The sequence below is a fragment of the Danio rerio genome, chromosome 14 (genome assembly GCF_049306965.1).
Source record: "Danio rerio strain Tuebingen ecotype United States chromosome 14, GRCz12tu, whole genome shotgun sequence".
In the NCBI taxonomy this organism is placed as follows: domain Eukaryota; kingdom Metazoa; phylum Chordata; class Actinopteri; order Cypriniformes; family Danionidae; genus Danio; species Danio rerio.
Genome location: NC_133189.1, coordinates 3,635,162 through 3,651,869, shown reverse-complemented (window position 1 = coordinate 3,651,869; position 16,708 = coordinate 3,635,162). Strand labels below are relative to the sequence as shown.

Genomic DNA, 16,708 nt, shown 5'->3' with positions numbered 1-16,708 from the left:
TTCCCTTTGATCAGATAGTCCGATTTACGCACTTCTACATGATTGTTGTCCAACTGTTATCCACCTCTGATTTTGAGAATATTTTACAGTTTTGTTGTAAGGAATAGTTATGGATTACATTTTCAAAATTTCGATGTTCCAGGATCAACATAGATGTTAATCCAGGATTGCATCATACTTGGCAAAATCATGACATGCATGCAGCATCATACTGGTTTTGTGGTTCAGTGTCATATGTATGTGTGTGTGTGTGTGTGTGTGTGTTTTCAGGCTCGTCTCCCAGTGAAGTGGATGGCTCCAGAGAGCATTTTCGAGTGTGTTTATACGGTTCAGAGTGACGTCTGGTCTTACGGGATCATGCTGTGGGAGATTTTCTCACTGGGTGAGTCAGGAACACAACAGCAAAGGTTAAAGAAGCTCTGATTTAGTTTTTTGAGTTGTCAGAAAGGTTTGTCTGCTTCTCATTTCCATGCATGTAAAGATGCTGCTGAATGGGCCAACGCAGTCACATGACAATTCCTGTGCTGTATTTTCTTGAATTAGTGGCGCATAGTGGAATTTTGTATTATGTTATTTGTTCCTCTTTGTATATTCTGCTCTTGCATCAATGATGGTTATTTTTGCGAGAGGGGCTTTCTTAAAAACACACACCTTCATTTGAATGAGATTGTACAAGTTGTTATGCGTAAAAAATTGTATTAATAATACCATTGGATGCAAGTTGAATTGTTAAGCATTTGACAAATGCTTTTATCAGAGGTAATTTTATGTTAATTTTTATATGAAAGTAATTATTAAATTTTTTTAGCAACACTGGTCATAAAAATAAATGGCGGGGGGTGTTGTTCAATGCAATTTAAAAAAATCAAATCATGTGCTCATACTAATATTACTGTAGGCTAGCATGAATATATTTTTACATTTGGAGTTAAAATTTTCAGTTTTAGAAATGTTTTTGTGTCATTTTTAGTTTTTATACCAGCGTAATTTTAAAAAATTAATTAACAAAGCAAATTAATCATGCAGTTTTAAGATATGTGGTTTAAGTTTTAAATATAATAATCCAGATTTTGTTAATTTTTTTGTAATTTGTGTGAAAAATATTAATGTTGTTAATGCTTTTGTAGTGCTTTTTAGTGGATTATTTTGAATTCATTTTCAATTTATTTTTATAATAATGATAATAATGATAGTAATAATAATATAATTAATAATATTATTAATAATTTAATTAATATGTTATATGTTATAAAAATTATTAGGGCTCTCAATTTCACAAATATAATAATAATTGTGAAATTGAAAGCCCTAATATTTTATATTTTCTTTTAAATATTTTTTTAAAAACACAAAATGTAATGTTTGAAGCATTTGCAAATGCTTTTATCAGAAGAAAATGATATAATCACTGTATATTTTTACTGTAATATATAGTTGCATGTTAATTTTATTATGAAATGTATTTTTTTATTATTTACTAGCAATACTGGTAATAAAATAAAATTTGGGGGGTGCATAAAGTTTTTAAGAAAATAGTTGTCCAATGCAATTTTTGAAAAATAATCAAATCATGTGCTCACATTAATATATTAGTATATTACTGTTGAAAAATATTTTTTGTGTAGTTTTTAGTTTGTATGCTGGTATATTTTTTAATAATGTCTATGTAATTAACAAAGCAAAATAATCATGCAGTTTAAGATGGTGTTTTAAGTTTTAAATATAATCAAAAAAAAATTATTTTTTTATTTGTGTGAGAAATATTCATGTTGTTAATACGTAATGTAATGCTTTTTTTAATAAATTATTTAGACTTGTATTATTCATTTCAAAAGCAAGTAAATTACTGTTGGCTAGTATGAATGCATTTTGAATTTTCAATGGATTTTCAGTTTTGTTTATTTAATGTTGGTATTAATCATTTTGGTTTAATTAACAAAACAAATTAATAAAACGTTTTAGATGTATGATTTGAGTTAAGAATATAATAATAAAATCTAATAAAAATAATAATTTTACTATAATAATAATAATAAATTGGGGGATTTGTGTGCAAATAGTATTAACATTTTATTGACATTAAATAAAACTTTATTAACATTAAAAATGCTTTGTAATGCATTGTTATGCTTTTTTGTGAATTATTTTGAATTCAGCTGAGGTCAGAGTAAAACATAAAATGTCTTTTTGTTTTTTTTCCAAACATTATTTGCACTCAAATTTGAGCAAAAAGCAGATTGCATGGTTCGAAATGCAAAATCAGTGTAAAAGATAAAGACAGTCATGTGTTCCTTTGTGCTGGCTGATGCTGATATACAGAAGTTGATATGATTCTCTCAAGCCAGGCTCATTCGAATTACATACCCCTATATACATTTCTGGAGAGCACGAAATATGTCCCAGGAGCTAGGTTTTTTGCAAATCCATCAGAGGCCACTGTGTACGCTTTTTGAGATCTCAAATTTCTCTCGCGAGTGCCGTTCACGCCTGCTATTTACACCAGAGACTGCTTTCGGCTGAGTGACTGACCGACTAACCGATCCTCCACCTTCCTCCTTCCCTAAACCCAACCGATATTGTTTCGAAAAACAATCCAGAATCCAGAACATTCCGCCTGATTTTTCACCACACTTTTAGATTTTACCACATTCTCTCATTATTCTCATTATTTACTACTTTATTTAATTTCGTGGCTTCTGTTTTTGTTTTACCTGCTTTCTGGAACCATTCTTCACCAGATTCGAACACCATTGTCATGGTCAACTCCGCTCTGCATCTCAAGTCCACCGACGTACGCGGCAGGCCACTGGACTAACTTGTAACAGTGGGAAAGCCGTCCTCATGGACATAATCCGTTAGCTGCTAAACACGAAAAGCAACGACGTCATACCGCCCCGTAGCATTAGTTTTTAAGACGGAATGCAGCCATAAGTACCTCTGGCTCCATAATTCACGATCTCCAAAAATGTATACGGGGCTACGTTTTCAGAATGAGCCTCTGTTTGATTCTCTGTGCTTTTGCTTTGAACATGATGAACATCAAATATCTAAAACGTATGTTTCTGCAGGAAAGAGTCCGTATCCAAACATCCTGGTGGACTCAAAGTTTTACAAAATGATCAAGTGTGGCTATCAGATGTCCAGACCTGACTTCGCTCCTCCAGAGATGTAAGGAATCTTTATTAGGAATATTTACCACCATTTAAAATGATAGCGATAATAATACAATACAATGCAAATTTGTAGCAATGTCAAATATCTAACAACAATGTGCATTATTAGTCATTCATTTTCCTTCGGCTTAGTCCCTTATTTATCAGGGGTTGCAACAGCAGAATGAACCGCCAACTATTCCAGCATATGTTTTACGTAGCAGATCCCCTTCCAGCCGCAAGCCAGTACTATGAAACACCCATACACTGTCACATTCACACACACACACACTCATACACTACGGCCAATTTAGCCTACCCAATTCACCTATAGCGCCTGTGTTTGGACTGTGGAGGAAAGCAGAGCACCTGGAGGAAACACATGCAAACATGGGGAGAACATGCAAACACAGTGCTAACCACTGAGCCAAACGTTTGCTTACCAACACACAAAATACTGTATATCTTTTGTGTTCAACAGAAAAAAAAACATATAATAATAATTAATAACAATAATTAATAATAATAACAATTAATAATAATAATAATAATAATAATAATAATAATAATAATAATAATAATAGTAATAATAATAATAATAATAATAATGATAATGATAATAATAATAATAATAATAATAATAATAATAATAGTAATAATAATAATAATAATAATAATAATAATAATATTAATAATAATAATAATAATAATAATAATAATAATAATAATAACAATAATAATAATAATAATAATAATTCACTGACGGTGATTAAACTGGGAGTGAATTGTCATTTTGGAGTGAACTGTCTCTTTAATGGAAACGGCAAAACGCAAAAACAATTAGTTAAACTCTAAACAAAACCTAAAAAAGAAGAGAAAAAGAGTGTGATTTTCCGCATCTGTCTGTGACTCACATCTGCGTCTCTGCCCTTTATTTGAACAGCTCTTCAGTTCTGCTTGTTAAACACATGATCCCACTGCCAGGCCTGGATTTTCCACACATTTCACACTCATCCTCTCAGCTTTAGCCACGCCGTCTGACTCTTTACTGTACACCAGCATACTGTTAACTAGATGTTATGAATAAAACATAAATATTAGATGTACAAAATATCTATGTATTGCATGTAAAAGTAAAAATGTGTTATTTATAAAAAATACGGTCTGTAGGTGTATATATATATATATACATATACATATTTGAGGTCAGAATTATTAGACCCCCTGAATTTTTAGCCCCCCTGTATATTTATTTCCCCAATTTCTGTTTAACGGAGAGCAGATTGTTTCAACACATTTCTAATCATAATAGTTTTAATAAGTCATTTCTAATAACTGATTTATTTTATCTTTGTCATGATGACAGTAAATAATATTTGACTAGATATTTTTCAAGACACTTCTATACAGCTTAAAGAGACATTTAAAGGCTGAACTAGGTTAATTAGGTTAACTAGGCAGGTTAGGGTAATTAGGCAAGTTATTGTATAATGATGGTTTGTTCTGTAGACTATTGAAAAAATATAGCTTAAAGGGTCTAATAATTTTGTCCTTAAAATGGTGTTTTAAAAATTAAAAAACTGCTTTTATTCTAGCCGAAATAAAACAAATAAGACTTTCTCCAGAAGAAAAAATATTATCAGACATACTGTGAAAATGCAGTTTAATAATTGACACAATAGTAGTTTGAAATAATATAATGTATAAGAAATAATTAATACATTGAGAAATAAGTCTGTAAAATAACAGAACATGCACTGGCGGTTTATCATAATTCACAACTTCGACCCAGACAATATATCACTTTATACTATTAAAAATGTCAGTAAAAGTTCCTTTTCAAGGTTGAAAGTTGTTGGAAGAAAGATTAAAGTGCCATCATCCAATTCAAAACCATAAATAAACAAGAAAAAATAACTTGAATCACAAATATAAGTCAGTATACAAATTCGTTCATTCATTTTCTGTTCGGATTAGTCCCTTTATTAATTAGGGGTCGCCACAGCGGAATGAACCGCCAACTTATCCAGCATATGTTTTACGCAGCGGATGCCCTTTCAGCTGCAACCCATCGCTGGGAAACATCCATACACACTTGTTCACCCTCATACGCCACTGACAATTTAGCTTACCCAATTCACCTGGGCTGCGTCCGAAACTGCCTACTACTCAGTAGGTACTGTATTTAAATTTTAAACGTACTACTCGGCCGTTGGAAAAGTACGTTCTTTAAAGTATGAATGGAATTCGTACGTACTACAACCGCCATTTTGGTCTCGTGACTCACCCGCGTCAGTTGAGTTGCTTTACTCCCATTCATGAATTCGCTCGCGGGGCATCATGGGATAGCGCAGCATGCATGGGATGCGCACTCCAGAATCTCGCCGGAAGTAGTAAGTCATCTTGGTACTTCTCGCATACTGATTTTTGAATTCTATCAATTCGGACATACTACTCGGCTCACATACTGATTTTATCGTGCTATATAGTATGGAAGTATGCGGTTTAGGATGCAGCCCTGTACCCCATGTCTTTGGACCTGTGGGGGAAACCGAAGCACCTGGAGGAAACCCACGGGGAGAACATGCAAACTCCACACAGAAATGCCAACTGACCCAGCTGGGGTCGAACCACGATCTTCATGCTGTGAGGCGATTGTACTAGCCCAGGGGTGCTCAATCCTGTACCTGGAGGTCTACCTTCCAGCAGATTTCAGTTGCTACCCATATCAAACACACCTGAACCAATTAATTAGGACCTGAACACCACTTGATAATTACAGGCAGGTGTGTTTGATATGGGTAGCAACTGAAATCTGCAGGAAGGTAGATCTCCAGGTACAGGATTGAGCACCCCTGTGCTAGCCATTGCGCCACCGTGCTGCCCTTAATATACAAATACAAGTGAAAAATTGTAACAAGAGTACTAAATTTAAAATATAAACGCCTACTCAAAATATTACGAATTATTGTATTAGTTTAAAAATAAAATAACTCAAGCTAAATTAATGTTTTGTGAAAGGCTTTTATAAGCAAAAACCTATAATAATAAAAATGTAAAAAACAAAATACTGAGAGAATTTAAACTTAAATTATACAATCAAAGCTAATTCAAAATATTAATAATTATCATAATAATATGCAAATAAATCAGTAGAAAAATTACATTCTTTAAATATATTTGCATGGCGTTAAAAGTAGTTTCAGAGATTATTAAATGATCTTTCTGCAAGGGTTAACAATACTGTTACAGAGTAGATCATTTAATATGTGACCCTGAACCACATAATCAGCATCTGAGAACTGAACTAATAAGCTTTTCACTGATGTATAGTTTAGTAGAATGGAAAAGTTTTGGTTGAGATATACTTATTTTAATCATTTTGAATCTGAGATTAAAAAAAAAATGAAATATTGAAGTGCTTAGAAATGCAGAAAAATACTCATAAAATAAACTTTTTAATTATTTGCAAGTGAAAATGTGCAAGACATACTAAATATTAAAATGATTTTTAATATAAATTTTTAATATAAAATTAAATATAAAAAATCCATCATTTTGGTGCATACTATTGCTTATATATTGTTGGTTATTGCTGAAAAATATACCTGTGTGACATAAGACTGGTTTGTGCTCTACATATTCAGTATCAAAATATGTAAACAGCATTTTTCATAACTTTGAAACAACTCTGAAGAGTTAAAACATGGTTATAACAGAGTTATGAAACAGAAGTGAAGAGAATTGATTGAGCTGATGTTCTCATGGAGAGATGATGTGATTGTATATTTAGATTCACAGCAGTAGAGCTGCGTGCAAAACACAATGTGACCTAAAAACAAGCGTTTAGTTACGCTGCCATCAACTCTTTGAGTCTCAAAGCAATAAAAAAAAACTTTCATGTGTGGGTTTCACTTTGAAAATTTGTCACAGAAAAAATAGATTGCACTTTATTTAACAGTGGATGTGCTTAATGTGTACTAGAGCTGAACGATTCTGGCTAAAATGAGAATCGTGATTTTTTTCTTAAAATAAAGGTCACGATTTTTCTCACTGTTCTGTAGATGTAAAATAAAGGTATGGTAAAAACAAACATGGCACAACATCGATAATAATATTATGTGTAGGTCTACTGGTTTCTATAAATAATTCTATTCTACTTATAATAATTCTGATGTTGAATTATTATGTTTGAGATATATGCTTGCAATCTGTCATATTAGACAATTTTATTCACTGGTAAAATCAGACATTTGCCATTATCAGATTATATTCAACAATATATAGGCTAGAGTAGTTATTCAGACATTGTAAACATTTATTTTCATGCACAACTGTGTGTTCGATATGAAAAAAAAAAAAAACATATCACATGCTTGTCGTAATCATAACTCTAAAATGTGATACGATCATTTAAATAAAGTCCACACTTTCGGTTTCTTTCTGACTGCTAAGTGCTTGTTCATACTCCGCGCGCGGCTCCCAAACGATCACTCACAAACTGAATATTATTTACAACTGTATTACCTGTTACTCGCAACATATGCAGGTTCTGTTCACTAAAGAAGACGTGCGCGCGTCTATCATTAAGTAGAGCGCGCGCGCCCTCTCTGTGATAACAGCTCACGGTCAGCACTCACATCACGTGTGATTTCCCGTTCGCGAAAACATCATTATATTAAGACAATATTGACATTTGTAGGTAAATTATAGCTTGTGAATACAGTATGTGACATATTCAACATCATTTAGAGGTGTCAATCTCACTGAGCATCGTGTGTAAAACAATGAAAAGACTCGTGCAGCCGCCTTTTCTTCTCTCCTGAACTTGAAAATATGATTGCCAGAATCGTAGAAATGCTGGATTAAGATCGTTTAGGGGGTCGAATCAAGATCACAACCCTTTAACGATTGATTGTGCAGCTCTAATGTGAACTTATATAAGATATTTTTCACAGTGTTTCCTATTGTTTATAATATATATTTACTTATTTTTTTTATGTATATTGAAAAAGTTGAGGGTGGCACATTGGCTATCACTGTCACCTTACAGCAAGCAGGTTGCTGGTTCGTGTCCCAGCTGGGCCAGTTGGCATCTCTGTGTGGAGATTCTGATTGGTGAATCATAATATGAATAATGCGGGACCAGCTGCAGCAATCATAAGCACGTGATCCTCTCGAAACTAGTTTCGCGTAAATAGACGAGTGAACATTTCGTCCCCCCGAGACACCAACAACAGGCGCTACTTCCTAATCACTCCCCTACAAGAGAAAGCTCCTGATTGGTTAACGCAGCTCGAATGTCTGCTGAAGTTTTTCAACTCAAGCGATTCACGTCAGATGCGCAAAACTGATTTAATCGTGTGAATTACGTCATTCGCGTTGCCTCATTCGAGGGTATTGCGCCGCAGGATTTCTATTTGCACCTTTGCATTGACTTAACATGTAAATCAATCGTGCTTGACACGTCTAATGTGAACGAAGCATAAGACAGACTATACAAGTAAGTTTACATAAGACAGAATAATATTGTGCAAGATTTTGTGCAAAAGAGCTATTTATGGTTGAAGAGAAAGAGTGTGCAGGGTTGGCGCGTTCTCCCCCTGTCCTCACTTTCATCCGCAGGACCCCCGAATGCTTCCCCCCTGTTCTTCACTTGGCGAACTTGTCACTTTCTGGTTGAGGGCAGCATGATCATCATTTGCCTAGAGCGCCAGTTTATCTTGATGTGGCTAGCAGCTGATGGCCATTGCTCCGCTGCACCTTGGTCCCACATTAATTTCAAAGGAGTGCTACCCTGTACCAAAATGGCGGCTTTATTGACGTATTCCTTCCAATAGACAAAAATAGCATAGATATTTACATTAGATGTCGCCTAAGGTCTCAGTTTTGTTTGCTGTTGGTTGCTAGGTAACCAATACTACAGTCGGCAGCTCTAGCAACTTGATTTTGTACTTGCATTTGAGCTTTTTTCTGTAACCTTTGAAGAGGTTTGCTTCACTTAGAAAGCCGTCTATAGACACAATGTAAAGATAATTAACACAAACCGACAGTGAATGCAGTATCTTATGTATTTTTATTGGTGTAAATCCGATTAAGGCTTTGTTTGTGCGCACAGGTACACGATCATGAAGATGTGCTGGAACCTGGACGCCGCTGAGAGACCCACATTCAGCAAGATCAGCCAGATGATCCAGAGGATGCTGGGAGAAACATCCGAGCAACAGGTAAACTCAAAACCCGCACTCAAAAACACCGTCAAGCTCAGACCTACTTATTATCTACAATAACTTAGTAATTGTTATGAATACCCTGCTGAAAAATCCAGCTTAAACCAGTCTAGGCTGGTTGGCTGATTTTAGCTGGTCAACCAGGCTGGTTTTAGAGGGGTTTTGGCCACTTCCAGGCTGGTTTCCAGCCATTTCCAGCCTGGTTTTAGCTGGTCAGGCTGGGAGATGACCAGCTAAAACCAGCTTGACCAGCCTAGCCAAGCTGGGAGTCCAGCCAAAACCAGCTATATCCAGCTTAAACCAGGCTGGTCAAGCTGGTTTTTTGCTGGATTTGGCTGGTCATTTTCCAGCCTGACCAGCTAAGACCAGGCTGGAAATGGCTGGAAACCAGCCTGGAAGTGGCCAAAACCCCTCTAAAACCAGCCTGGTCAACCAGCTAAAACCAGCTAACCAGCCTAGGCTGGTTTAAGCTGGATTTTCCAGCAGGTTATTACACTGAGGATGTCATTTTAGTCATTGAGCAGGAGCTTTTGTCCACAGAGACTTACAATTAAGGAGGCATTCAGCTATTTAATGATGTACTCCACAGAAAGAGTGTTATTTTCAACCCAGTCCGGTGTCTGTGAGTAACACGTGACTCATATCCTGTTTTAATCCTTCACAGGACACTCAGGAGTACAAGAACATCCCGACTGAAGCTGAAGCCGAGCAGCAGCTGGAGTCATGTGACCCCGTGAAGCATGAAGACGAGTCATTCGAGACATCATGTGACCAGGAAGAAGAGGACCAGCCGCTCATGAAGCCCAACAACTACCAGTTCTGTTGAGCGTCTAGAACTAATCAACCAAGTAACTAACAGCACAACAGCTGCAGACACACACGTAAAGCCAGCATTCGTTCTGTCTGTCCTCGTATACACTCACTGGGTGATTTCACATGCTGGTTCTGGGTGATTTATATCTCGTAAACAGTCCTGAAGAAGTCTTTTCAACTCTAGTATTCCTTGTTTTCCAGTACAAATATCTAAATGTTCTCAAATCAAGAGATATTTACTGTAATGAGTCAAATCAATTCATGAAATCTTATTTTAATAAGAAGTATTTTAACATTTTACACAAGAAGTCTTGTGTTTTTTAATTCAATGTATTTTCTGACACCATCGGCTTGAATTTTCCAGATTAATTAAGGTAACACTTTCATTTAAGAACCAATTCCCAGTATTAACTACGGCCTTATTACCAGCTTATTAATGAAATATTGGCTGTTTATTAGTACTTATAAAGTATGATCTTATTGTACATCTGTAATCCTGCCCAGTCTAAACCCAACTTTAATCATTATTAACTGGCAGCAAATAAGGAGTTTATTGAGCTAAGTCTGAATAGCAAAAATTGAACCTAAAAATAAAGTTTGATCTTATATAATTATAAAAGTGTGATCTTAATTATTTACATAATCCACATTTATATTTACGTAATCTCTTAGTAATGTCTTTGTATATGACCCTCTATATGTAACTTGATTTTAAGGGGGCTCGTCCAGGATATAAACACACACACACACACACACACACACACACACACACACACACATATATATATATATATATATATATATATATATATATATATATATATATATATATATATATATATGTATATATATATATATATATATATATATATATATATATATATATATATATGTATATATATATATATATATATATATATATATATATATATATATATATATATATATATATATATATATATATATATGTATGTATGTATGTATGTATGTGTGTGTGTGTGTGTGTGTGTGTGTGTGTGTGTGTGTGTGTGTGTGTGTGTGTGTGTGTGTGTGTGTGTGTGTGTGTRTRTGTGTGTGTGTGTGTGTGTGTGTGTGTGTGTGTGTGTGTGTGTGTGTRTATATATATATATATATATATATATATATATATATATATATATATATATATATATATATATATATATATATATCCTGAATCCTGCCCTAAACCCAACTACATCCTATTAATGAGCAGCAAATTAAGGGTTAATTAAGCTAAAAGTCTTAGTAAAATTAAGTCTTAATGTAAAATAAAGTCTTAATTATGTATATAGTTCACTCATTTATGTTTACTTTAGGTAATATCTTTCTATATCACCTTCTATTTGCAAGGTTATAGCATCATTTTGGGGGGCTCGTCCGGTACATATATATATATAAATACTCCCCTAACTATTAATAAGCAGAAAATTTGGAGTTTATTTAGCTAAAAGTCTTAGTTAATGGTTTGTTAATAATGACAATTGTTCCTTAAAATAAAGTGTGATCTTAATTATTTACATAATCCACATTTATATTTACGTAATGTAATCTCTTTGAATATGACCCTCTATATGCAAGGTTGTAACTTGATTTTAAGGGGGCTCGTCCGGGATACAAAAAAAAAAAAAAAAAAAAAAAAAAAAAATATATATATATATATATATATATATATATATATATATATATATATATATATATATATGTGTGTGTGTGTGTGTGTGTGTGTGTGTGTGTGTGTGTGTATGTATATATATATATATATATATATATATATATATATATATATATATATATATATATATATATATATATATATGAGAGAGAGAGAGAGAGAGAGAGAGAGAGAGAGAGAGAGAGAGAGAGAGAATCAATATACAGATATACATCTCAAATAAATTAATCCTTATTTTTACACTTTTATATATCTTATTCTACATCCCAAATCCTGTCCTAAACCCAACTACCACCTATTAATGAGCAGCAAATTAAGAGTTAATTGAGCTAAAAGTCTTAGTTAATGTAATGTAAAATGAAATGTTATCCTAATTATTTATATAGTTCACTCATTTATATTTGCATTACATAATCGCTTTCTATATCACCTTCTATATGCAAGGTTATAACATCGTTTTGGGGGGCTCGTCAGGGATCTACATTTTTAAATGTTCTTTAAAAAGTATCATGAGACATTTTACATTTCAAATATATGAAACCTGATTTATTTATTTTTTTTAAACATCTTATTCTACATCCCTAATCTTGCCTTGAACTTAACTACTACCTTAATAACTAGTTACCGAGTTAATTGAGCTAAAAGTTTTAGTTAATGGTATGTTAATAGTGACATTTGTACCCTAAAATAAAGTGTGATCTTAATTATTTATATAGTTCACTCATTTTTATCTACGTAATGTAATCTCTTTGTATATGACCCTCTATGTGCAAAGATTTAAAATGATTTTGGGGGCTCGTCCGGGAATTTTTTTAAAATTCTTTCAAAGTATCATGAGACATTTTACATCTCAAATAAAGTAATCCTGATTTATGAATTTTTACATATCTTTTTTTATACATCCCTAAGCCTGCCGTAAACCCAACTACTAACTTAACTAATAATAAGCAGCAAATATGGAGTTAATTGAGCTAAAAGTCTTAGTGAACGGTTAATAGTGACAATTGTACCTTAAAATGAAGTGTGATCTTAATTATTAATATAGTTCACTCATTTTTATTTACGTTACGTAATCTCTTTCTATATGACCCTCTATATTGCAAGATTATTATTTGATTTTAGGGGGGGCTCGTCCGGGATATTACAAATATATATTTAAAAAGTATCATGAGACATTTTACATCTCGAATAAGTTAACCCTGATTTATAAATTTTTAGATATGCTGGAAAACAAAGTAAAGGCATGTTTAAAAAAACATCCGGTTTCACTTCCCCACCAAATGCGTAAGTGGACAACCAGAAGCTCCAATCTGTGTGGCCGAATGTGCTTTTTTTGGCAAACTAATGTCTTTTTGTGTTTTGTTACTTGAACTTCTCCGTCATGGATGTTTGGAAAGCAGCTTGTTCAGCGTTTATATGTGCAAACGCTGCATGTTTCACTTCCACTTTACATGCACTTCTTCTCCAGTCACCGGAAACAAACAAACAAACGAACATCCGCCATCACATAATATTAAGTTTAAGTGTAAGTTTAAGTGTAAGAAGTGCAGAGTACAGATACGAACTCCATAATCTGTGTGTCTCCTGCTCTAGTTCAAGTCTAAAATCTAAACACTCGAGGTCAGCGCAGGTTTGCAGGACACGTTCCCGTCTACAGATTAACTGCAGGTCAATCAGCCGTTCTCATTAACCACAACCCTAAAAAGCCTTCAGAACGATACTGACTGACCGCACACATTTATTAGGAAGGAAAACTAAGCATTTGTTTTTCCTGTAACTTAAAATGACAGCTAAACAAGTTTCATTTCATGTTATTGTTAACACATACTGCCACGCTCTTGTTAATCATTAATCATTGTCTCCTCCCCCTTGTTTACCCTCATTGTTGCCACCTGTATAAATGACCCTTGTGTTTCAGTCAGTGTTGTTAATGTTGCTCTTTTGTACGAGCTCCTGTTGGTTTCCCTGTTCATGTTCTTTGGTGGATTTTGGAATAGTATTCTTACAGAAAGTGAATCCTCTCAGCATGCTTTTGCCTACACACACACACACACACACACACACTCATATATAGTTCTAGTATATCTAGATTATACAGTTCTCAAAATAAGTCTTTATTTCTCCAAGTATTTTCCTTCGATGTAGCATTGAACACTGCCAGAGAAACCTTATAGGTAGCATTAAAATGTGATTAACTAGAGGTCTACTTTATAAACAGAAAAGACCCTGATGTTTTCTTTCCGAAAGCACAAACTGCCATGTTTATATGTTCATATTATGAGAAATGTTTATGCAATACTTTTTTAAATGGTCAAAGTGTTATATATGAGATGTATTCATTATAACGATGTGATTTCTTACTGTTTATCTGTGTGCTAACATTACTCTAAAGCCTTCTCGTGAACGAATGCTACACCTTAGATATACTCACAACTGTGGGGTTTTATTTTTCATACAAATACTGCTGAATGCTACTAATAAACTGTGTAAATGTTAGTGAGCGTTGTTTTCAGTGGAATTACATTTCGGAGTGATGGAGTGATGTCGGTGGCTGCTGATCAGTAAATGTCTTCAATGAAAAAGTCTGATGATAATAAACGCTGTCAGTTTTGAGTTTTACCTTTCTATGTCTCTTATTTACTGCAGTCATAAAGGTGTCAGGGGTGACGCGGTGGCTCAGTGGTTAGCACTGTCGCCTCACAGCAATAAGGTCGCTAGTTCGAGCACCAGCTGGGTCAGTTGGCACTGCTGTGTAGTTTGCATGAATTGAATAAACTAAATTGGCCATAGTGTATGAGTGTGTAGATGTTTTCCAGTACTGGGTTGCAGCTGGAAGGGCAACTGCTGCGCAAAAATATGCTGGATAAGTTCATTTCGCTGTGGCGACCCCTGTATTGAGGGACTAAAATGCCGAAGGAAAATAAAGAGGGTATATATTCATGACAGAATTTTTTTTTTTTTTTCACTTGTGTATATGGGGGAATTAATATTTGCAGTCCTTATTCTGACAATGTGAAATGATCTATTTTAAAGGCACTGCTTCATTATTCTCCTTATCAAATGGCCTCTGTTAAGATTGGCTCATATTTCTGCATTAAAAAAATTATATATATATATATATATATATATATATATATATATATATATATATATATATATATATATATATATATATAATAGAATTATTTAGATATATTTAACAGAGCAAGGAAATTTTCACAGTATGTCTGATAATATTTTTTCTTCTGGAGAAAGTCTTACTTGTTTTATTTAGGCTAGAATAAAAGCAGTTTTTAATTTTTTTAAACATCAATTTTGGGACAAAATTATTAGCCCCTTTAAGCTATTTTTTTTTCCCATAGTCTACAGAACAAACCATCATTATACAATAACTTGACTAATTGCCCTAACCTGCCTAGTTAACCTAATTAACCTAGTTAAGCATTTAAATGTCACTTTAAGCTGTATAGAAGTGTCTTGAAGAATATCTAGTCAAATATTATTTACTGTCATCATAGCAAAGATAAAATAAACCAGTTATTAGAAATAAGTTTCTAAAACTATTATGCTTAGAAATGTGCTGAAACAATCTTCCCTACATTAAACAGAAATTGGGGAATTGATGTAAAAAAAAATTAAAACTGTTTTTATTTTAGTTGAAATAAACGAAATAAGACTTTCTCCAGAAGAAGAAATATTATCAGACATACTGTGAAATTTTCCTTGCTCTGTTAAATAATAATTAATAATTATTATTTAATAATAATAATTCTGATTTCAACTGTATGTATGTATATATATATATATATATATATATATATATATATATATATATATATATATATATATATATATATATATATATATATATATATATAAATAGGGGATTATTAAAATGGGAAAGTAGAAAGTATAGTAGGAAATTAAATGTGAAAGAAATGTGCAGGGATGTGATGAGATGATTAACAGTCTGTTCATTAACGAGAAAGTAGTGTAAATGAAATAATAAAATGATTTGTAAAATAATAAAATGGTTTGTAACATTTTTAAAGGATTTGTAACACAGACATCTTATAAGTAGGCGAATTGAGATGTAGCAAATCATGGGATAATACTTATTTTTGTGTGAACTAACCCTTTAAAATCACTCTTATACTCAACTCATTCAAACGCAATATAAAGGAGAATAAACGATGAGTTTATTTTCACGTCTCCATCCTCTCAAGTGCTTTCAGGAACCCAATATTTCTCTCCATCTCTCCAGGCACGTGTGTGTGTGTGTGTGTGTTTGTGTGTGTGTGTGTGTGTGTGTGTGTGTGTGTGTGTGTGTGTGTGAGTGAGCTTGTTTTTATATACCATTGGGGACTTAAACCTGAATATAAGGACTTTGTATTTTACTATTATTATTATTATAATAAAAGTTTTAATGAAATTTAAATCTACAAATACTATTATTAACCAACATTATTGTTATTATTATTATTATTATTATTTTAATAAAAATTAAATTTATGAAACACTATTATTAAACAACATTGTTTTCTGTAAGGGCTAGGGTGAATTAAAATAAATAAATAAATAAAATAGTAATAACAATAAGAAGAAGATTGTTGTTTAATAATAGTGTTTTCTAAATTGAATTTGCATTAGATATTAAAACTACAATAATAATAATAGAAATAATAATATTAATAAAAATAATATTATACAAAAAAATATTAAACTATCTTTTTATCATTATTATTATTTTATTTAAAATGTTATCTACAAAACACTATTATTAAACAACATTGTTTTTTTTGGTGATAAAAAAAACCAAA

At 32.9% G+C, this 16,708-nt stretch overlaps 1 protein-coding gene across 3 annotated transcripts in view; it reads left to right on the top strand.

The window, feature by feature from the left end:
* The window catches only part of csf1ra (colony stimulating factor 1 receptor, a), a 39,743-nt gene extending 28,976 nt beyond the window's left edge, over positions 1-10,767 (top strand). For 2 of the 3 annotated variants that reach the window (XM_073921583.1, XM_021481056.3), the window contains exons 19-22: positions 271-382; positions 3,069-3,168; positions 9,271-9,379; positions 10,047-10,764. In XM_073921583.1, coding sequence (XP_073777684.1) covers positions 271-382; positions 3,069-3,168; positions 9,271-9,379; positions 10,047-10,208 — 483 coding nt within the window. In that variant the 3' untranslated portion in view covers positions 10,209-10,764. 3 annotated transcript variants of the gene reach the window in all.
* The last annotated feature ends 5,941 nt before the right edge of the window (positions 10,768-16,708 follow it).